This window comes from Cyprinodon tularosa, unplaced genomic scaffold, assembly GCF_016077235.1.
Source record: "Cyprinodon tularosa strain WSP-4 unplaced genomic scaffold, ASM1607723v1 ctg79, whole genome shotgun sequence".
In the NCBI taxonomy this organism is placed as follows: domain Eukaryota; kingdom Metazoa; phylum Chordata; class Actinopteri; order Cyprinodontiformes; family Cyprinodontidae; genus Cyprinodon; species Cyprinodon tularosa.
Window position 1 is genome coordinate 2,435,278 of NW_024039551.1, and position 24,101 is coordinate 2,459,378.

Genomic DNA, 24,101 nt, shown 5'->3' on the forward strand with positions numbered 1-24,101 from the left:
CACCACCTCCGTGCTTCCAGGAATTTTACACTTCAAGAAAAGCTTGAGTTGTTGGGTCGTACGCCACAAATTGGTGATTTTAGCAGAATTTAAAATCTGATTCTGATTATTATTAATAAGCTGCACTCTAATGATTCAGCCTTAAGCTTAATGATTTGATGCTGCCTTAAAACATTTCTAAGTAAAACACTGCAGTGACCATATAGGTTGAGGCCTCTGCTGAGCGTGGTCTGTTTGTCGCCATGGCAGACAGACGGTTTTTCTCCAGGGGCCAATTAAATACTGTAAATCCCTCCATGCTGCAGGCATCGTTGAAACCAGTTTGCCTCAGCTGTGAATAGAAGTAAAAAATGATCCTAAATAAATAGAAAATGGAGGCAGAGGCTTTGACCATGTTCTGTTTCTTTGCACTGCAGGTAGCGGAGGTCCTGTAATCATCGAAGGACGGAAAGGAACGATCCAGTCCACGGGTTTTCCAAATTCATACCCTGCTCATTCCAATAATTCCTGGAGAATTTCCGTGTCCAAAGAGTTCCTGGTTAAACTGCAGATCACTGACCTGGCGATAACAGGAGAGACCGGACAGTGCAAAGAGGACAAGCTGATCATCTCAGACGACTACAGCATTCTGGGTAAAACATCATTCTACTCTTACCAACCTATCATTACCATTCATTTGTCTTAGATTGTATTTTCTTTGACTCATATTGGCAAAATTAACTTTTGCGGAGAATTTTACCCAAACGTTTTCCATATTTTGTAAAAAAAAAACGGTTTGATATGGGAGAAGCCATACATACAGGGATGTCACAGTCAAATACACAGGGGGACAAAAAAACAAATTTAAATCTTTATTAAAACATACTGAAATAAACATAGACTATTGAACCAAGACCTAGCACATGTTTAAAAAAAAATATATATATATATATATATATATATATATATATATATATATATATATATATATATATATATATATATATATATATATATATATATATATTAACTTCTTAATATCCACCTCATTTTGGCAAATTCTCACCTATTTTTCATACCCAAATGGAAAAGCAAAGTACTTAGGAACTGTAAGCCCAAATTACATGTGTGATACATTATTTGAACGCTAAAACCTTCTAGTTTCTGAATATATACATGAAAATTGGGTGAAAATAATAGGTCTTTTTTGAACAGCAGTTATAAACACATGCTTGCTTGTTGTGGCTGCTTTGTCATGGTACATTTTGACATGCTGCTGTATCTGCGTTAATTGTACTTTGGTGCTCACTAAAATGAACTAGGTGGTTGAATTGTGGAGAATCTAAGCTTTCCAACAGTCTAACATGTCTATATTGGATAATATTTTACCAGTGTTATTTTCATGAATGAAATGAGTTATTATTTGTAAACGCTTTAAAACATTCGCCGGTGACCCGTTGGGTTTTGAGAGGTTAATATCCATATCATTAATAAACTTTTATTCTATTGATACACTTATTAAGATAAATGTATGTAGCACCCCACTACCCTGTCATGAAATAACTGAGGTCCAAATGTAAATAAACTAGTGGGGTGCCCCCTTTTTTATTTTCTTTTTGGGTTCTTTATTTTCTGGTAGATACCCTTCAGGTTTACCTTAATTAAATCCAAACTTATTCCTCTGACTGATAAGGGAAATAACTTAAATAATTCCAGACAACCTGTTACAGAAACGGTTCCGTTTAATTAAAACTCAAAAAGAACATATACAATCAATAAAAAATAAATGCTCAGCCCAGACTCAAGCTACCCTCTTTTTAACCAGCACACATAAAAAATAATAAAATAAACCACCTGTAGGCTCTTAACTTCTAAACCTAAATATCCCTCAAACCAATGTGAAATAAAGTTTAAACACTTTTCCTTTATCAACAATTCTTTTTTTTTTCTTCAACTGATTAAACACTTTTTCTCAAAACCGTATTCCAAAGTTTTTGCACTAACAGTACTCCAGTCTTTTACCACAAAAGAAACACATCACTAAACACTAAACGTGGGCCCACACACACACACAGTTCGGTACCGGTTTAACTATTCGTTGCAGGCCTGTTGAAGCTAGGGTGCGTCGCAACACAAAATCCTCTTCTCCCAGAATATAACGGGAACGGACTCGCTCACCCAACAGGTGCAAAACTCCGGCAGCGCACGAAAACTCCGGTCGTCCCTCTGTCTTCTCTTCTCCACCTTAACCCAGGAGAACCTCCGCAGCAACGTTGGGGCTACGGTCGCCAGGTTGACACGGTCACCCCGCCTCCCACGATCAGCCGCAGTTTCTCTCAGTTCAGCCGCGGTTCTCGTCTCTGGTTCTTCACCTCCAAATGCAACATCTACATGAGCGTCTAACTTAGCAGGCTCAAACTGTTTTAGTCTGCCCCTAGTGACAGGTTTCCGTACCTGCTCTGGCCCAGCCTCAGATGGTAGCCTGACAAGATAACCAATGGGCAGCAAGTGGTTGCGATGCACTGTTTTTTCCACCCCAAGGCCTCTTTCAGGTTTCACCTTGTAGACTGGCAAGTTAGGCATCCTCGCTATGACAACGTATGGCACTGTCTTCCACCTCTCTTTCAACTTATGCTTCCCAGTGACACCAAAATTCCTGAGAAGCACCCGGTCTCCCGCTTCCAAGATCTGTTCTTTAACACATTTGTCATGTGCTCTTTTGTTCCTTAGATGATTTTTATCCGACGATTCTGTAGCAAGTTGGTAAGCATGTTCCAAATCTTTCTTTAGTTTTGAGACATATTGGTGGTAAGTTGGACTTCTCTCGGTCTCATCCGATACTCCAAAACAGATTTCCACAGGCAAACGAGCCTCCCTTCAGAAGATGGGGTGAGTATCCGGTTGCCTCATTTTGTGTGCAATTATAGGCATGCACTAACCGACTGATGTTTTGACTCCATTTCTGTTTCTGAGTGGGATCCAGAGTCCCGAGCATGGACAACAGTGTCCTGTTAAATCTTTCAGGTTGAGGATCCCCCTGAGGGTGATAAGGGGTTGTTCTCGACTTTCGGATCCCCAACATTCTCAGAAGATCATGGATGAGCTTGCTTTCGAAGTCACGTCCCTGATCGGAATGTATCCGTGCAGGAAGCCCATAATGAACAAAGAACTGTTCACAGAGGATCTTAGCCACTGTGGATGCTTGTTGGTCTTTCGCTGGAAAAGCCTGAGCGTACCTGGTAAAATGATCAGTCACCACAAGGATATTTGCATACCCTTTATAGTCGGGCTCAAGAGATAAGAAGTCAATGCAAACTAAATCTAGTGGCCCTTTGCTGGTGATCTGATTCAAGGGAGCAGCTCGTTGTGGTGGGGCTTTACGGGTGATGCATCTACCACAGGTCTTTACATACTGCTCCACCTCTGACCCCATCTTAGGCCAGTAGAATCTGCTACGTATCAACTCAAGTGTTTTTTCCACTCCGAGGTGGCCTGATTCATCATGTAGGGACTTTAGCACCATGGCAACATGTTCTCTGGGCAGAACAAGCTGTAGCACATCTGTACCAGTTGGTCTTCTAATCTTCCGGTGGAGCAACCCATCCACCATGACGAGCTTACTTGCTTCTCGTTGCAGACAAACTGCTCCCTGGTTTGTACACTGTTCAGGTGAAAATGCTGGTCCCCCAGTTAAGGACTTTTTAACCGGTGAGATCATTGGGTCATGGTCTTGAGCTTTAATGAGATCTATTCTGCTCACCTGGATCAAGGAGCCAAGATCTAGTCGGGCTGGGAACACATAACATTCTGGCAGAGCAGTTGCAGGAACACACAGTGTTTCTACATAACCGAGAGAGTCAGCAGACTCTTCTTTGGAAACCTGCTTACAGAGTGCCTTGACTTCATCAGGGGTTAAGCTCCTAAACTCTGATCCATTATCAGAGACAGGGTTGCGTGACAATGCGTCTGCATCAATATTGCTAGACCCGGGTCGGTACTGCAGAGTAAAGTTATAGATGGAGAGAGCTGCAAGCCAGCGATGTCCTGTGGCACTAAGCTTAGCAGTGGTGAGAATATATGTAAGGGGGTTGTTATCTGTCCTTACAACAAATTCAGCTCCATACAGATAATCGTGGAACTTATCCACTACAGCCCACTTGAGTGCAAGGAACTCTAGCTGATGTACTGGATAATTCCTCTCGGAAGAACTGAGCTTCCGACTGGCAAAAGCGACTGGTCGCAATCCTTCAGGATGTTCTTGGTTTAGCACCGCTCCCAAACCATGGAAACTTGCATCTATGTGCAACACATAGGGCTTGGATGGGTCAGCAAATGCTAACACTGGTGCTTGGGTGAGACATTTGAGAATCTGCTGAAAAGCTTCGGTGCAGTCCCCATCCCATCTTTCTCCAAAGGGCTCATTGACTTTGTAATATGTTTTCCCCGGAGTCTTTGCTGATTTCTTTTTCTTTTGTGTGGGCGGGTACCCTTTGCACAGTTCTGTTAGCGGCCTGACAATGATTGAATAATTTTTTATGAAACGCCGATAATATCCACAAAATCCTAGGAAGGACTGGAGGGAAAGAAGATCTGTGGGTTGTTTCCAGTGGGTAACAGCCTCTACCTTGCTTGGATCGGTAGCAATGCCCTGCTCAGAAACCACATGTCCAACGTATGTCACTTGGGGTTTGCAAAACTGGCATTTATCAAGTGACAGTTTCAGTCCAGTTTCCCCTAAACGGTCAATGACTTTGAGGAGTCTTCTCTCGTGTTCCTCCAAGGTTTTCCCAAACACGATCAGGTCATCTAAATAGACTATAACCTCCAGCATGTGCATATCCCAAACCGCTCTTTCCATGAGTCGTTTGAAAGTTGAAGGAGCACCAGTGATTCCTTGAGGCATCCTCTGAAACTGGAAAAAGCCCAGGGGACAGATAAAGGCGGTTTTCTCTTTATCCTCCTCAGCCATCGGAATCTGGTAATAACCGCTCCTTAAATCTAGCACAGAAAACCATTTGCTTCCAGACAAACAGTCCAGGGCATCATCAATGCGGGGCACTGTATATTGATCAGGAATGGTTCTGCGGTTAAGAGTACGATAGTCGACACACATACGAAGTTGTCCATTTTTCTTTCGTGCCAGCACAATGGGTGAGGCATATGGACTTCTGGATTCTTTGATTATTCCGGCATCTAAAAGCCCCTGAAGATGGCGACGTAGATCCTCCATATCAGCAGGTGCTATACGCCGTGATCGCTCTCTAAACGGAGTGTTGTCAGTCAGTCTTATTTGGTGTTCGACTCCAGATGCTAATCCCACGTCCCACTCCTCTGTAGAGAATACATGGGAGCGTTCAGAGAGTTTTTCTCTTAGTCTCTGTTTCCACTCCATAGGGATAGGGGAGTCACCAAAATCAAATTGAGATGGATCAAGTTTTTTGGGAGTTTGGGTCTTGATGTTTGGGATCTCAGTCACTGTGTCAGCTACATAAAGGTGAGCTACTACTGTGCCGATGGGAATGGCTGTTTCTTTCAGTGACTCATTTTGCATGAAAACTAGAAACTTGTCCTTATCCAACATCTTAGAGAATAAGACTGTTGGCTGCACAAACAAACTTGGTGGAAGTGCATGTGAAGATCCACGCTCAGAAATAAGAATGGTATCTCCTACTTTCCTCTTTTCAAAGACTTTGCAGATTGCAATGTGCTTACCACCAGCAGGAATCATTAGTGGGCCTGGACCTACCCATTTAATGTCAGCCACTGTAACATAATTGGTATTGGAGTCTTTAGGGCTGGGAGCTACAACAACAGGGTGTTCTGGTTCTGTGACACCTACTCGTGCAGCATAAATTGTCTGTGAACTAGTGGCATTGCGATTCAGAGGTAGAGACCACACTTTGCTAACATTTGTCCCAATCAGGACTGGAATGGTGTCTGAGCATCGAGGGTCTGGACATACTAAAGCCAGAATGGGAACTGATTTCCCTTTGAGTGGGGTTTTCTCTGAAAACTCTAAGTCTACCTGAATGTAGCCCTTATATGGGTAGCTGCTCTCAGACTCACTTAAACCCCAGATGGCTAAGCCGGACACTGGATGTAAGGGAACGTGTGATAAATGTTCAGCATACCAGCTGTCAAAAATGATCGTCACTTGAGAGCCACTGTCAAGGAGAGCAGTGCAAGTTGTTCCCTCTACTTTGACATCAGCAGTAGAGGGTGGTCTTATTAAACCCTTGGGTAGATGATGAGCGGGCGGGCCCACAGCACCCCTCTTCACATTAGCATTCTTCACTTCTGGACGAGTGTTGGTGTGTCTTTGCCCAGCTTTACCCTTCCTCTGTGCCTGAATCAATTTTTGTATGACTTTAGGATAGTTCTGGTGACAAACATTTAGTTGAAATGTGCCCGTCTTCACCACAGCGATAGCAGAAGATGTCACTGGATTCTCTTTGCACAGCTACTTTTGGTATCTCAGGGCTTGGAGAAATGTCTAAGTGGGTGGAATTGCTTTGTGGTCTCGCATTTGACTTCACTGACATCACTGAGACCTGTTTTCTTAGTTTGTCTACTTCCCTCTTGAGAGTTTGAAGACTTCCCTCTTCTTCTGAACTGTTCATCTCTGACTTAACTGCAGTTCGGTGTTCAGAAGGAGCAGAGTTCTGTGACAGGGACAACGCTTTAAGTTCACCAACTTGTGACCTCAGCCGTTCAATCTCCACAACCAAATCCTTGGCGTCCACACAGAGGCGATTCTAGAGTCTGTGGGGGCCCCAAGCAAAAAATCCTAGGGGGCCCTACTGACCAGTGTTCATCACCATTATGTTAGGCTATAAATAATCTGACACCAATGAAAAATGTATTAAATAAAACCTTTTTTTTCCCCAAATGTTCTAAACATGAACAACCTTGTTATTTTGGAAAATATAAAAGAATAAAAGTAAAGAATAAACTAATAAATTAAAATAAATGTATAATAAAATTAAAAAAAACAGTAAATTACTTTAAAAAACCCAATATAAACTTTGTACAAAATATAAAGTAGCTATAGTAAGTGTAGTGAAATTATTAGGGTCCTATACTGCTTCCAGAATTGCTGCTTACGGGCCTTGTCTTGTGCAAATGCAGACATAAGTCCTCCAGATCCAAAGACCTTCACACACTATACTCTATGGAAATAAGCGCCAGTCCTGAAAGTCTCTCTTGAGACATGGAAAATGAATCATTTTCCTTCAGCTTAGTTACATAATTGCTTTCCAATTTACTGAACGATAGGCCTACAACGTCACCCATTCGCTAGGCTACGTTCATTTTCATTAAGGGAAGTCATCCACCTGGGCTGGGCTGGATTTTGACTGGGCAAAGCCAATGTCAATCAACATTCCATCCAATCTGAATTTTTATATGCAGTTGTGCATCTCCTCAGTTACTATAGCGTTGCCACTTCATGCTCGCCTGTTGCTGTTTATTTACCGGGTGTACAGTAGCTGGCTCTCGGGGGGCCCCCAGCGGCTCGGGGCTCCAAGCAGTTGCTTGGTTTGCCTGTTGACAAGGTGCGCCTCTGCGTCCACAGCAGCTGCAGCAGTACTCTTGACGTGCACAGATTTAGGTGGGTTTAGCCGCCGACGGGAGGCTTCATGTTCCTCCTCAATGCGAATCTCATTTAGGAGCTCTAGGAATGTGGGTGGAGTACTTCTTCTCTCTCTTAGCCTAAGACTCAGAAGCATCATGTCAGACTTGGTGGCACCTTTAAGGAGTTGCTCAATACATGCCTTGTCTTTGGAGGAAGGTGTGAGACCACCTTTTTGGACAACTTTATTCAGAACTCTTTCCAGTCTCCGCAGAAACTCTGATAATTTCTCACCTGGGTGTTGACACATCATTCTGAAAGCAAAATAGAGATCTTCTCCAGTCTCTGTTGTGCCAAAGGTGTTTTCAATAATATTTAAGTACTCAGTGGGTGTTGCGTTTGGGTTATTGGTTCTCACAGCTTGGAGAATTTCCATGGCAGGACCTTTAACACTCTCCATTATTCTCATCCGTTTTTCTCTGTCAGGTTTGTCCGACTCTTCAATCATCAGTCTAGCTTGTTCTAGCCAGTTCTCCAAGTGCTCTTCCCCAGCAGGTGTGGGAAACACCCCTGAAAAGGTCCGGAGCCGCCTGTAGCTGCTGTGATCACTGGTAGCTCTGGAGGATAGCTGCAAAACATCACCCACTGCCCTTATTATAGCTTCTGGGCTAGATGCTTGGAAAAGTGAATCCTGGCCTAAGTTTGACTCTGGCATTTGTTGAGAATCTATCCCCGACTGAGTAACATCCTCATTTCCTTCCCCTGATTGTCCAATGATCCTCCAAGAGAAATTACTACCTTCTGGTGTAACCTCAGCTGGAAAGGCTTTAGTATTTACTGCTTCCCTACACTCACAAAGAACAGTCAAACTTTGATTCTGAGGATCATACATTCTCCCTCTAACTCTAACACGTCCAAAAGCTTTGACTGTATGCAAAGTATCCTCTATCACACTAACTTCAGTTTCTTCAGGGATATCTTTGACCAAGACAGCATGTAACGGATCAATTCCTTCTCCTTTACACCAATTCACTAACTGCACCATCCTGTCTCTTCGCTGAGATAGAACACAACTGACCTTAGTGCAAACGGTTTTCAGCGGTACTTAGCAAAGAATAAGAAGGTTTGGTCTTTGTTTGTTTTTTTCTCTGATTTGCTCTTTGTCACTAGTCTATACTCAGACTGACCATATATAGGTTTTTTTTATGTACAGAAATGGGTTACTTTTCCTCTACAAGCAGGTTGTCTGGGTATAGTGCTATTTTTATGTAAATACACTCAAATAGATCCCAGCGGTGCCTCCATTTAATTATGTAGCACCCCACTACCCTGTCATGAAATAACTGAGGTCCAAATGTAAATAAACTAATGGAGTGCCCCCTTTTTTATTTTCTTTTTGGGTTCTTTATTTTCTGGTAGATACCCTTCAGCTTTACCTTAATTAAATCCAAACTTATTCCTCTGACTGATAAGGGAAATAACTTAAATAATTCCAGACAACCTGTTACAGAAACGGTTCCGTTTAATTAAAACTCAAAAAGAACATATACAATCAATAAAAAATAAATGCTCAGCCCAGACTCAAGCTACCCTCTTTTTAACCAGCAAACATAAAAAATAATAAAATAAACCACCTCTAGGCTCTTAACTTCTAAACCTAAATATCCCTCAAACCAATGTGAAATAAAGTTTAAACACTTTTCCTTTATCAACAATTCTTTTTTTTTTCTTCAACTGATTAAACACTTTTTCTCAAAACCGTATTCCAAAGTTTTTGCACTAACAGTACTCCAGTCTTTTACCACAAAAGAAACACATCACTAAACACTAAACGTGGGCCCACACACACACACAGTTCGGTACCGGTTTAACTATTCGTTGCAGGCCTGTTGAAGCTAGGGTGCGTCGCAACACAAAATCCTCTTCTCCCAGAATATAACGGGAACGGACTCGCTCACCCAACAGGTGCAAAACTCCGGCAGCGCACAAAAACTCCGGTCGTCCCTCTGTCTTCTCCACCTTAACCCAGGAGAACCTCCGCAGCAACGTTGGGGCTACGGTCGCCAGATTGACACGGTCACCCCGCCTCCCACGATCAGCCGCAGTTTCTCTCAGTTCAGCCGCGGTTCTCGTCTCTGGTTCTTCACCTCCGTCGCGCCCCAACACACACCTCAGAAGTCATAGACTGCGATGGTTGAGTCCACTTGTGGGAAAAACCCTGGAACAGTTCGGGGCCTTCTCCAAACTCGTTTTTGACTCTCCTAAACTGAGTCTCCATCAGCGTCCACCATTCTCTTTCTTTTTTTCTTTCTCCTCTCCTTCTTCCCATCATCCCACGGTCTGCTTTTTTTTTTCACTCCAAGCTGAGTTCACTTGTCCCTCAGTTTTTTTACTACTTCCATAGTCTTTTTTTCACATTATGAATAAAAATAATCAGTCACGATAAGTATATAATCGCTCAGATTACACATTGAAAACAAACAACCTGAAAATGAAGATACACGCCTCTCACCTGTATTTTTTAATACAGAGAACATAAACCTGTGATAATCTTGCAGATAATTTTTGTTTTTTGTTTTTTTTTTAGCCAGGGCTACATGTATAAATGAAAGTGCATGCATTATAAACAGACTATTCATTACTATGCTGAGCCTACCGATCAATGGTTTCAAACAGTAAAATAAAATAAAAAAATCAAATCAGCACCACTAACTGTGCTGTGCAACTGCTGCGTACAGCTGTCAGCAGTGGCTGATTGCAGCCAAAATAAAAGGAGCCTGGATGGAAAGAGTGGGGAGCCGATCCTGCAGGTGACGTTGCATGCCGAAGAGTGGAACAGTACTGGAGCACCGCAGAATCAGCAGTGGATCAGCAAGAGGGTGCGCTGTAGATGGATCGGCCTCCAGAAGCATAATAAGTGGAGCCCAACTTCTGGCCTCTAAATGGTGACTTTTAAGGACAATTATTGAACTTTGGACTTTTATAAAAGGTAAAGGGATTGTTTTATCGTGCCACTATTACGGGGGCTTTCAATGAAATAGAACATCTTGGACTTGCTTGTTTTGCTGTTTGGGTTTTTGAGTTGCTTGCTCCCTCTTGTCAAAGAGGGAGTTTGGGGCCGTATTAGACAACCGACTTCAGCCCAGTGTGCTTGGATTGTTAAAGGGGAGAAAAGCAAAAACAAAACAATCCAAACATGCAAAGTACAACAAGTATGACCTCTGCCCTGACTCTGCTGTCTATTCACCTGCTGGTATTCTGTGCCTGGCGTGCGGATCCCATTTTCCCCTCGCTCAGCAGCATGTCCATCTCTATCACCCGCAGGATCAGCTCTGCCCCTCACTCCATCCAGGCTCCTTTTATTTTGGCTTCAGTCAGCCTCTGCTGACACCTGCGCGCAGCAGTTGCGCAGTTAGTGTACTCTGCCTCCTTAGACAACCAACTTCAGCCCAGCTTGGTTGGTAAATGGGGAAAAGCAAAAACCAAAACAATCCAAACATGCAAAGCACCACAAAAAATTTAAATACAAAAAAAACACAGTCATGTTTTCCCCTGGGAATGTAGGGTTGGTGCGTGCAACGCACCAACCCTACAAAGCAATTCCACCCACTTAGACATTTCACCAACACTACATTCCCCACAATGCAACAGCAGTCCGCCAAGTCACAGAAGCACGCACAAGCGGCCGTGGCTTGTGGGCCGATACTAATGGTAATTAAATATCATCCAGGGGGCCATGGATAAACAATTTGCGGGCTGGAATCCGTCCCCCGGGCCTTGATTTTGACATATGTGCCATAGTACCTCTTAATTTGGCATCTTTTTCTAAACCTTCTGTTAGGACTTAATGTTTAAATTGCCTCTGCTGTTAAACTCTTTGCAAGCAAAGATCTTACTTGCAAAGAGGCCCACTGTTATAAATTACCTCACATGATTCACTTCTGTGACTGCAGTGATGCTGATACAGCTTTATCTCTCGCTCAGTATTCAAGGGTCGGGCACATGCTCACTGCACTTCCACTGTGTTCTTAGAGCACTGGGAGCAGGTGCTTATGTGGCAGAGTAACAATGAGACACACTCAAATGATAAGCATTTCCCCCACTGGTTTCTGCAAGCAGTGATTAAGTTTTTGTGTGAAATGTTATATTTGATCTTTAAATCCAATTTAAATCTAAACCTTTAAAGTCTTTAGCTTATATTGCATCTTGAAACCCTGGTTTGCTTCTGAGCTCATGCACAGTAAGGCAGTTTTTTTTAATGGAAGAAATTATATTGTTCATTAATATAAGAAATAAAAAAGACGTATTGTTATTGGAGTGAGACTGCCATGGAGCTGACCATGTCAGAATGTACAGAATGTGTTGTGCTTTTTGTTTTTCTGTTTTTGCTGCGGGACACTGGGTTGCTGCAGCAAAAAACAGACAATAAAAGTATTGATCCTAATCAGTAGATTCTGCAACCACAGCATCTATCTTTATCTTTTATCTTTAGTCGTATTTAAAGCTTTACCTGCTTACAGTTCCAAGTATTATCTGTTCAGAGGACCTTTGATCCACCATTTGAACCTGCCTGTTGTGGCTCCTCAGGTACACACTGTGGCTTCATCCTCCCTCCACCAGTGGTCAGCGCCCGTAACACCATCTCTGTTACCTTCCAGTCCGACAGTCGGCTCACAGACCGAGGATTCTCTGCAGAGTGGGAGGCGGTGTATCCTGAGGATATAGCAGGTACACCTTCACGGGTCTGGGCGCGAGCCATCGAAGAGCCTCGGTGCCTCGCTAACCAATCAAAACACATCTCACTGTCACATACTGAGCTGCTGCAGCAGTGGGGAAAATTGGGTCAGACATACCACTGAAGCTGTTCTTTTATCACATTGATTATCATCCAGAGAGACCTAAACCATTCATGAACTGGGAGACAAGGCTGCAGGGGGGGTCTAGCTCTGCGGCTATGAGTTGAACTGGCTTAGGATGAATTTAGGAAGGCTGACTGGGATAGAGAGCTGAGGTTTGTCAGGGCAGTGGAGGGTTCTGGCTGAGCAGGAGCGGCGATGAGAGATCCTGTGGGACTTGCAGGAGGAGCAAACCTGAGGCAGAGAGGCAGGCATCAGGCAGATATGGAGATGGGTTTTTCGACAACCAGAGGTTAGCAAACATCCTTTGGAAAACCAGAGAATCAGGAACTGTGGACAAGACTAGAGGGTCAGGATAGGACTGGACTGGACTGGACTGAATGGACTTCCGAATCAGCACTAAGGTTCCTGCCTCCTGAGGGAACCTGTTCCTTTTTGAGTCCTGCAGAGGTCCTCCTTAATCAGCACCAACCGGATCCACTTAGCACCAACCACAGCCACACATACACACACGCTCAGCAGCACAGAACCAAAACTAACTCACCTCTATAATCCCATTATTTATGTCAATATCTTTTATCTGCATTTCTCTGCTTACCTGAACCTTTTTCTTGGGCAAAACTGTTACTTTTAGATAATAAGATCAAGGTTTACTCCTCAGGTAGTCATAAAAATCTATTTTTCAAGCATGACTCGTCTCAGTTTTTGTGACAATGCAAATCTTTGATGCAATGTCAGACATTTGCATTTGCAAACACAGAGTACATTTGAGATTAAATAATACTACTTCGGCAATAGTATCTAGGTGTTACTTTATTGTATGACTCCTACCATGTCCGTTGGTTATGCTGTTCTTTTTACATCTCTTTGCAGGTGAGGAAGCAGACTGAATTTTTTTTATCATTATCTCCCTTTTATCTCCTCTTTCTTTCATCTTTTCTCCTTTTTTTCTGTTTTCCTCTTCTGTTCTACTTACATTGCAGTGTCCATGTAATCTGTAAAACTTCCTGTAATAAAGCAATTTATATGCATGAAACAAGCGAAACACTATGGCAATGCTCCACTTGAGAAAGTAAAATCTGTTGGGCTCTTTTTGGCATCAAGACAGTTATTCTTTTTGCCACATTGCCAAAAAAAAGGAAGACTTTTGCATCGCATACAGTTTGATAACAAAAAAAATCCTCTGTCTTAGTCTGTTTGCTTCAAAAGTTCCTTTACAAGATATTCATTATTTAAATTTTTTCTAAATTATTTTATCAGACCAAGTTAGACTGAAGTACTATCATGATTGATTGATTTGAGTTAATATCTTAATTCGACACTTGAGATTTCCTGCATGTGTCAGAACCACTGATCTCTATTTATTCATCGGATAGCTGATACGCTGAAATAAACTGAAGTCACCTGCCGCTATCTTGGTACAACCCACTTTCCAATATTGTGCCATAAAAATGCTTGTAATGTAATGTAATTTCCATAAGAAGGTAATCATTACATGTAATTTAATACTTTTGGCACATCATCAGAGTGTGTGTGTGTGTGTGTGTGTGTGTGTGTGTGTGTGTGTGTGTGTGTGTGTGTGTGTGTGTGTGTGTGTGTGTGTGTGTGTGTGTGTGTGTGTGCATGTGTGATATTCTTCATATCTGACTACAGTTTTATTATGCCCATTAAGACACTCATTTTAGTGTGATGAATTTGTATAATATTTTATATTACAAGATTTATAGGCTTCATAGACTTTATACTCAATACACAATGAGATGTGCCTACTTTTTTTATGATAAATTACAGTAAGCTACTTATGCTATGAAACAGCACGTGTCAAAGTGATCTTTGTTTTAAAAGTCTTAAGCCCTCCTGAAAATGTATGCTGTAGCATACATATATGGTTTTCATCCCAAACGGTCTCACTAGGGAGTACCAATTTGGCGGCTGGTGGCTTCACAGCAAGTGAGTAAATAGAGATCAGAGGTCAGAAAATCCATCTCATTGTGTCTTTCCTTCCTATTACAGAGATCCTGGGATGTGGCTTTACTTCTAAAGAGGAAACTGGTGTAATTAAGTCCCAGAACTGGCCAAAGAACTACAAGGCTAACACGGAGTGCATGTGGACCATCACTGTGCCACTGGGGGAAAAAATCACGCTGACGTTCACTCATTTTGACCTGGAACCCAAAGATCTTCTCTCCTCTAAATGCTACGACAACGTGATGCTGTATGACCTCAGTGGTTTGACTAATGCACTTAACCAAAAACATGGCAAGTTTCATGACGATTACTCTTCCCAACTATTTCCCACCATGATTATCACATCTATTTTAGTTTCTTACCCTTTAGGAGTCAATATATACATTCTAGATAAAAGGACCTCTGTGTTTGTTTTTACAATGGATTAGTTGTTTTCCTGTCCTCCAGGACCTTTATGTGGAACAACTTTGCCCAGCACCATTCAGACGAAAGGCAACAAGCTTCTGATCCGTTTCCATGCAGACATATTAACTGAGGCTAAAGGTTTTAGAGCTTACTGGACTACAAATCCCAGCTTGCCGGCACCCACTGAGCCACCTGCTGAGCCGAACCCCTGGGACAGCATCACCATAGGTAGAGTATCTGGGGGTTTTTTCAGAACAAAGAGGGGAAATAAAGCTGCATTGATCTGTAATATGGTAAAATCATAATCTTAACTGATCAGTCATAGTGTAGAAGCAGGGATTTATAGATTTGCTTTTTACAGAGTTTGGACAGTTTTGGGTACAGAACATTTCTTTAGCATATAAACTTAAAGCAATCATTGATGATTAAACTACAGACAAAACATCTAACCATTAATGAAATATTTGCTGCTTTCTGGAGCTGTTCATAAATGAATGTGCCAAAGGGGTCCTGTATGGGTGTGATTTTGTGATTTTGTGAGCCTGCTGCTCTCAGGAGATTGAACGTATCAGAGTCACTTTCTGCTTTCTGAATTTACTAAACACTATTCTGGCACCAACAGGTTCCCATGTGGAACCTTACCATTTAGAACATTTTAGAACCAACAGGCCATTTGGCACACATTTTAAATGTTTTCATAAACCTCAGCAAAATTAGTACAGGAGATCCTTTTTACTAAACCAATCACCCTCTAACTATTAATTCTACTTGCCCAGGTATGGCACAGATCAAGAAAATCAAAGATCCTAAACTTGTTGATGAATTTGCTCCATTATGACCAGCTGTATTATCAACGGCTTCACTCCAGCAAGTCTGGAGTCTACATGTATATCTGTCTTTGAGAAACTCGGAGTCAGTCCAGTACAGCCCAGATGATGTTGTAGAATCTTAACTTTTGGCCACTTATGGAGCTTTTATGGGATGCATTCACAATGCTCGCGGCTCAGTGGGGGGTATTCCTGCAGCTCACAGGACAGGCTCATATGAGTCAGAACCATTCCAGCAGAGGAGTACACCGGACGCAGACATTGGGCCAGGACAAAACCGGTGCTATTTTGGTTCTTTTGCAGATTTAAAACTCATCAGCCGTTGTATAAACGGGTGGTACCAGCAAGGTTGTGCTTGGTTTCAACTCAGAGCTTCTTCAAAATGAGTTCCATTATTTTTTGCCAGCGAAAACAGACCATGGTTCCGTAGATTACACCACATGGGAGGTAGTGTGATGTAAGATGTGATGTAAGAGGGACACACTGCATCAAACATATTTGTATAGTGATGCTCTGACGTTGAGGGTTGTAGTATTAATCCGGGAAGTCATAGTTCAAGTGGGGGGCGGGGGGGGGGTGTTTCTCTGTATCACTGATCCAATTTTAGAGGCTGAAGCAGATCTTGTGGATTCTGGGACCACAGTCGGTAATGACATAATGCCTGTACTTCTTCCTTTGCAGGATTTCTCTTTCTTTCCATCCTTCATCCGGAGATGAGCCCCAGGTGGCTGCAGATTGTAGCAGAAATATTTTCTTAAATAGAGTTTGATGGATGGACAGTGCTGTTTTCAAGGCCTTATTTTATTGCCAAGCTGAGAAAATTACATTATCAGCAGGGTTTCAGAGGGGAACAGGAAAATAAAATGTGCAACACGGAGCTTCATCTTTAACACACAGATTTTTGCTCCTCATTTTGACCCATCTGTTGTAGACTGGCCTGAAACATGTGGGAAACCAGCCATCCCTCCTGCTGTCGCGTCACGCATCGTGAATGGAGAAGAAGCCGTTGCACACTCCTGGCCTTGGCAGGTCTCCATGCAGGTGGGAACGTTCTCTAAAAGGTTCAAAAATATACCTCAACGTTTCACTGAAGGGTTCTGATTTCAGCGCCCTGCTTGTTTCAGGTCTGGCCTTCCAGTCAGTCTGAACCTTCATTTTTTCACACCTGTGGTGGGACTCTCATTCATAAAAACTGGGTGCTAACAGCAGCACACTGCTTCATTAGGTAAATAACCTGAAGAATCCAAGTTCCAGTTTTTCTCCTAAATTCATGCCTTTCCACTTAATAATTGAAAGCGAAGTTTAGATTGTTTAAAACACCTCTATCTTGTCTTATCAATGTTGATCAAGAGCAGTTTGGTAAAGAGCCATCTGTCATTCTCCATGGTGACATCAGGTGACAGCATCATGCTGCTGGGATGTTTTTGTTCTGTGGGGACATGGCAGCTGCTGAAGACAGTTTTAGATTTGAAATGTTTTCAATTCACTCTGCTATTATGCAGAACTTCACAGTTCAAGTTGAATAAATTACCATTAAGTGTCGGAAGTAGAAATGTGACACCATGTAGAAATGCTTAGAGGAGTGAAACCTTTCTCACGTTTGGTGCCTTTAGAATACAAAGTCTGACCCTTTAAGCATTTATTCACCCAGGTATGCAGATGAGCTGCATCGCTGGCGTATGTGCCTCGGGAAACACAACCTGACCACCACAGAGGTGACCGAACGCTGCATCAACATCTCTGGCATTCATCGCCATGAGGCCTTCCAGTACCCCACACTGCCCACTGTGGAGTTTGACATTGCTCTGGTGAGGCTGGCTGAAGATGCTGTCGCCTCAGATGAGATTTCCTTCGCCTGCCTTCCCTCTGAGGAGGAGACCCTTCCTGCAGGAAAGAAGTGCTACGCTACAGGCTGGGGGGACGAAACAGGTGCCAGTTTTACTTCATGGTCACCATCAGCCTGAATGACTCCTTAAAATCTTAAAGCTGTGTGTTACACTGCAGCTTGGTCTTTGTTGGTGATACTTGTGTGCCACCTGCTGGACAGAACGGGAAATAATCTTGCTGCCAACCTAAATGATGTTATTGTGACTGTTTTAATCCTTCATTTGTTTGATCAGGAGATTCAGTAAATCCGAAAGCTTCTGAGACCCTCAACCAGGTGGCCCTACCTGTTGTCCCTTATGACACCTGCAAACGGATGGATTACTGGTGGTTCCAGGTGAAGACCTCCATGATCTGCTGTGGGTACACACTGCCTGATGAGCTGAAGTCTGTCTGTCAGGTAAATCAAGTCCCTAAAGGGGCAACAGAACCACATTCTCTGAGGAATGTGCCTAATTCTGTGTTTGTCACTCTGATAGGGAGACTCAGGTGGTCCACTAGTTTGCCAGGACACCCCTGGTGGTTCCTGGGAGATTCACGGTATAACCAGCTTCGGTCCCATTGGATGCATAATGGACAAAAAGCCCTCTGTGTTCACCCGTGCCTCAGCCTACCTTCCTTGGATCTCAAATGTCATTCGCAGGGACATCTACATTGAGCACAGTAGGATCCCATCAGCTCAGATTAACCCACTCATTGGGTCGGTATGCTTCTTACTCACCTTCTGGCTTCTCCATTCAGCATCAGGTTGTGGAGGACCAAAGGATCTGTCTGGTACAGGCGGCACCATAACCTCCATGAATTATCCCAACACCTACAGCAATAACGCCCGCTGCGAGTGGAACATTGAGGTGCCTGTAGGGAAACTTGTGCACCTCCACTTCGGCGGTTTCTCCCTGGAGGACAGCCAACTGTGCTTGAATGACAAAGTCAAACTCACAGACAACGTAGGAAGTCTGGGTGCGTAAATGTCTGCCACAGTGCAATATTTTAAGCAAAAACATATCAATCAAGTGCTAAACATTGACATACCTTTCGAAAAACAAAGGATATATAAGATGAACAATATATCTTTATAAGAAATTCTATAATAATGACGCAATAAGTAAAAAACTAAATAGTAAGTAGTAGTAGTCCTGATTCAAGTATATAAAAATGGCTGTTCCCTATTCCACCAAAACTTAATAGTCTACATACAGGCTAAAATATCACAAACACTCTCACTTTCTGTAGCCATCAACCAGTTTTGAACATAGTTATTGCTGAATCTATGTCTTCTGAGAAATGTCAATCGAACTGGATGGTTTCTGTTCGCTGACTGGAACAAATTCCAGCAACCCTAAGGTTCAAGTCGTTATTTTGGGTTAATGTTGGCCATCTTTATTCCTTCTAAAACCTTTAGAAGAGTTTTCACTCCTTTGTTTTGTTGGTTAACCCAGTTATGTATCTTTATTTAGATGTTTATATGAGGTCAATCCTATTAATTTGGAAGCAGACCTCCTTCCAGGACCCCAGTGTATAAATGCTTCCTCCACCATGGTCATTATGGATTCCTTACACCTGGAAGCCTAGGTTTTCATCCCCTAAACAGGCATCTTCTAAAGGTCAGCCATTGTCTCTTGACCTCTAAGCCTTCCTCCAGATGCTCTTTTGAGAGCGTCCTTGAGGTTTGGACGTTAAAACAAGAGAATGTTTCTTAGTGACGCTTTTTTTCTCAAGGCAACGTAGCTAATATTCCTGCATCATCTAATTGATGATAAGCCCGAGCCTGACATTTGTTGGTTTCTGGGATGATTATGAACATCCTGACTGATGAAACTTTGACACAAACAGTTGGTCCAACGCAACAATTATAACCTGAGAGCCTTGTCAGACATGATTTTATTTTGGTAAGGTGGACTTTAAGTTACACATGGGTAATGCCACATCTAGTGGTAATGTCGAGCTCAGGGCTTTGGAAGGACGTTCATGAAATATGCAGCTGTGTTCAGGTCTCTAGCTGTTCATTACACAGGTAGCTAAAATGTAATTTCTGTCCTTCCACCCTGACAGCAAAACAGCCCCAAAACATAATGACACCACCCCAATGCTTGATAGGCAGTACAGTCCTCACCATGAGCTCTCCTAACATCATTATAGCCAATAAGCTAAAGCTTTGAGTTAATCTGTTCTTCCCTGTTTTAAAACATTAAATCTGAGAAGTGGATCCAACCATTCTTTGGGATGCCTTGAAGGCAGTTGTTAGATGTCAGTTTATAGCACATACAATATTTATATAAAAAAATAAATAAACTGGAACAGTTTCACATATTAAATTGATAATTAAAAAAGGAAAAAGACAACGTCAGAATAAGAGCAATCCAGAGACATTTGCTTCTCAGAGGTTTGTCAGGCAGATATATTACGAAGTATTACAAGGCAATACTATAGGCGCAACCAGAGGCAGCAGATGAGGAGAGTTTAAAAACACTAATGGAACACCTGGACCTTCCTTTAATTTACATCAAAACAGAGTATTAACTTTGCCCTACAGAGAAAGAGATGAGGGATGCAACTCCAGGTTGTGATGGTTTCCATTTAAATGCTATCAAGCAGGAAGACTAGTATAATATTTGGAGGCTACAAGCTTCTACCACCTGGTAAGAAAATGTGGTGCAGCGCTGAAGCAGGGGTTAAACCCACATTCCATGTACAGAGGCTTTGGTCCTAGATGCAGCCGTGACAGGCTAGAGTTGTTAAACTTTGCTGCATGTCTTCCCCTTCTAACACCAGTTCCTTTTAAGCTAATTTCAAAGATTTATAGAATAAAGGCCAGTAGAGCCTAAAAATAATCTTAAGAAAGTGCCCGGACTTTAGGTGGGAAAACATTATTAGATTTTTTATAATCCCAAAAACAGAGGGGATATGGAAAAGAAATAGAACTTAATTTATCTCACAATGGAAAAATTAACTCTCTAAGGTCTTGCTCAGACAGCAAGAGTGGCGGCTGTGGGGATCAAACCAGGTACTTGCAACCTTCTCAGAGCACAAGCGCACCTGCTCTAACCGCTTACTAACATTCCCCCAATGTGCACCAGAAGAGAACAACATATAAGGGGTACTGTATGCGGAAATAAGGCGTGGGACAATACACACATATGTTGGTGATGCCCAAATCTGAGGAAATATTGGGAAAGAGCATGGGAAGTATTACAGGAGGTTCTAGGCTATGGGGAATTTTGCAGACGGAAACATCCAGAGATATTTCATAAAATCTCTGCTAGCAGCTGAAGGAAAACTAAAGCAAGGCAGTGGCTCAGAGGACCTAGCATCAAGGAGCAATGTCTGAGAACAGCAGAGGAAGTTCCACATGGACAAGTCTACATATGTATCATGGGTACAGGAAGGGAAGTCTGATTTTAACTGGCATAAATGGATTGAATATTTAAAAGGGGGGTGTGACACCACAGACTAGCTTAAAACGAAGACTAACCTGAGATCAGGGTAATTTACATCTCTGAGAGGAACTCCCATGCCACTCTGTTGACTTGTGTTTTATTTTCTAAGTTATATTATTTTTTTTTCTATCATTTTTTTCACAACTGTAATGATGTAGTTTTTTCTTGTGAAGCCGTTTTACTTAATAAACCCAGTGCAGAACATTGCCTTGTGTTTTCAACAGGCACCTTGTGCAGCCCTGTTCCACCTCAAGATCTGGTGACTGATGGAAATAGGCTTCACATCAGCTTCTCTTCTAATGACAAGGTGGTGGACACAGGCTTTACTGTGAGCTGGACGGGGGTGGACCCTTCAAAAGGTAAGAGATTATATCAAGAAGATGGAAGGACCTCCCAACAGAACAACTGTTTCCGTCTCACAGTTCTGTTTTGTCTCATTCTATCGTAGCTCCATGTGGAGGACATTTTAGCAGCAAGCAGGGTGAAATAACCTCTCCAAACTGGCCTGGTGACTACCTCGCACAGAGTGTGTGCACATGGCGAATCAGTGTCCCTTCAGCTGAGAAGATCCATGTAGTCTTTACTGACTTTGAGCTGCAAGCCATGAACCTTTTGGGAAACTGTGTGGATTACGTAGAGATATTCAACGGAGAAACAATGGCCTCGCTTGGTTTGTTGCCATCATCCCAATTCCTCTCTTGTTCAGTTGATACTTCCTAGCCAGCAGGGTATACCGAGTTTTATCTGTCCTTCAGGTCGGTTCTGTGGCTTCGCTCCACCACCCACCATCACCGTCCCTGTCAACATGGTGGTTATTCGCTTTCTGAGTAATGAAGCTAATCAGCAGAAAGGTTTTCGTGGTTACTGGACCACTGATGCTAGTGTGTTTCCAACGTTACCTCCTCCTTCTCCAAACCCATGGGACAACATCACCATCAGTGAGTTGAGACCAAAAACAAAATATGATGATGTGACTTAAACTTTCTATGATAAGGTTTACAGTTTGTTGGTGACATACATCAGACCTTTCTCAGTCTTGGATAGAGTAGAAATTTTCCTAACAATCCTTCTGCTCTCAGACTGGCCAGAAGATTGTGGAAATCCAGCAGTGGAGCCAGAAACAGCCACTCCTCGGGTTGTTAACGGGGAGGAGGCAAAACCCCACTCCTGGCCTTGGCAAGTCTCCATGCAGGTACACAACCATCTTTTTTATCTGCCTTCCTAGTTCCTCAAACACCTGTAAAAAGTAAAGTAAAGTCTGGCAATAGGAGGGATATCTTCTTGGTTGTTTTTGTTCAATAACCTTCCATTCTTTTGAACAATTTGAAATGACTATCTGAATATGTGCATCCTTGTCAGCACCAGGAGGACACTTCAATAACACTGACACTGACAATGAGAAGCAAGCCTGTTTGCTATCACCATCAGAGCATCATGGCGGCAAAATTAGCTTACAGAAAGGGACATGGACATCAGATTTATGGCCATGAACAGTCTGTTGGAGTTTAAATGCAGTTTTGGATATTTTGTCTGCTTTACAGAGCAGAAAAAAACCTAAGTAGTGGTTTAAACCTCTTACACCCTAAGGGGGTATAAATAAATTTCTGCCTGACAAAAACACACAAAAGTAAATAACTTATAGCCTCACAGCTATTAGATTTAAGAAGAAACTTTTGGTACGTCTGTAAAGGTAAGATGTCATAGAATGGTTTTCTGGTGTCAGCACCATTGTAGCTTTGACCCTGCCTGAACTATTAGGGACAAAATACAAAATATTTTGCATTTTTTGAACCTCGCCAAAATTTTCTTTTAAATAAACATTGCAAAACACTACCAAAATATTATTTATAGCACAAAAAAGTAGTACAGACTTTCAAATCTAAATGTTGTGTAAAACTATACCAAATTTGGTATCAATCAGATGAATCATATTTATTTTAGAATGGTATTAGTGAGAAATTTCTTAGGCGGAGAGGCCATTTTGGCACATTTATCCATAAATGTCACCAAACTGTGCCAAATGTGTTTTTTACATCAATACTGGGGGTTTGTTAAAATTACGAGGTCACGTAGCAGCTGGACCCGCCGGTGGGTCCGTAGGGTTCTAGGGGTTAATGGTCACAAACATAGTAGAAACAAAGAAAAGACAAAAAGTCCCTAATTGTTTAGCAAGATATTAACAAAGTTGAATGTGTACACAATAAAAACATTTATTGTTTTGTTTATAAAAATAAAGAATATTGCAGCTTTTCTCTGAAGTGGAGATTAAAAACATATCTAAAACGGGTCTTATGTTTACCTTAAATGCAAGTAGAAAAACAAAGCAAGGACAGATAGATCAACAGATCATTAAACAAAGCTGTGCAGTTTACATCTATCTAAGGAAAACCAGTTGATTGCATCGACTCATTGACTCGAATGCAATCCCTCACACTAAGCCTACTTGTAGCGACAGTGGAGAGGAAAAACTCCCTTTTAACAGGAAGAAACCTCCACCAGAACCAGGCTCAGTGTGAGCGGCCATCTGCTGAGGCCGACTGGGGTTCAAGGGGACAGAAGCAGACATACAAAAGGCAACTGTAAAAGGCGGCCCCGTTCAGGAAACACATGCAAAGAAGGAAGGAAAGAAAAGCAGAAGGAAAGTCTGTTAGGACTCTCATTGAGAACACATGACCTTACCCACAGCTCTTTGTTCAATTAGAACAGAAAGACCATTTAAAGTGTAAAGGAATGATAGAAAGCTAGATTTTAGTGAATAAACTGAGTTTAATCAAATTTTGCTGCATTTATACAATAATATTGGATAATTTTAATAGCTTTTACCTTAATGATTTGATGTATCCTTGAGTAATCAAACTGCTGAAAAAATGTCCTTATTTTGTTGCAAGTTTGTGTCATTCTATCACACTAAACATACATGGGATGACAGTAGAAGGGAAAAACTCAGTTTTAACAGGAAGAAGCCTCAGTGTAAGTGGGCTTTTATACATGCTGACTGAGGGCTCAAGGAGATAGAAACAGAAATACAAAGGAACATAGAAGCACTGATCCAGTTCAAATCAGTTTATTTATACAGCCCAATTCACAGCATATTTTCTCTCAATGCACCTTGCAAAGAGAATACACAATAAATGCAGTATCAATAAATACTTTATAAGTTAGAAGGGATAACGGT

General features: G+C 42.1%; 1 protein-coding gene across 1 annotated transcript in view; it reads left to right on the plus strand.

Annotated features, from left to right (window-relative positions):
- Positions 1–24,101, plus strand: part of zgc:154142 (uncharacterized protein LOC555481 homolog) — a 42,967-nt gene that overhangs the window by 13,729 nt on the left and 5,137 nt on the right. Inside the window, exons 8-21 of the mRNA XM_038271113.1 lie at positions 417–632; positions 12,137–12,277; positions 14,419–14,664; positions 14,821–15,006; positions 16,537–16,646; positions 16,730–16,830; positions 17,257–17,534; positions 17,726–17,889; positions 17,969–18,152; positions 18,231–18,449; positions 21,151–21,285; positions 21,375–21,596; positions 21,682–21,864; positions 22,006–22,118. Coding sequence (XP_038127041.1) covers positions 417–632; positions 12,137–12,277; positions 14,419–14,664; positions 14,821–15,006; positions 16,537–16,646; positions 16,730–16,830; positions 17,257–17,534; positions 17,726–17,889; positions 17,969–18,152; positions 18,231–18,449; positions 21,151–21,285; positions 21,375–21,596; positions 21,682–21,864; positions 22,006–22,118 — 2,498 coding nt within the window. The remainder of the gene's footprint in view (positions 1–416; positions 633–12,136; positions 12,278–14,418; positions 14,665–14,820; positions 15,007–16,536; positions 16,647–16,729; positions 16,831–17,256; positions 17,535–17,725; positions 17,890–17,968; positions 18,153–18,230; positions 18,450–21,150; positions 21,286–21,374; positions 21,597–21,681; positions 21,865–22,005; positions 22,119–24,101) is intronic.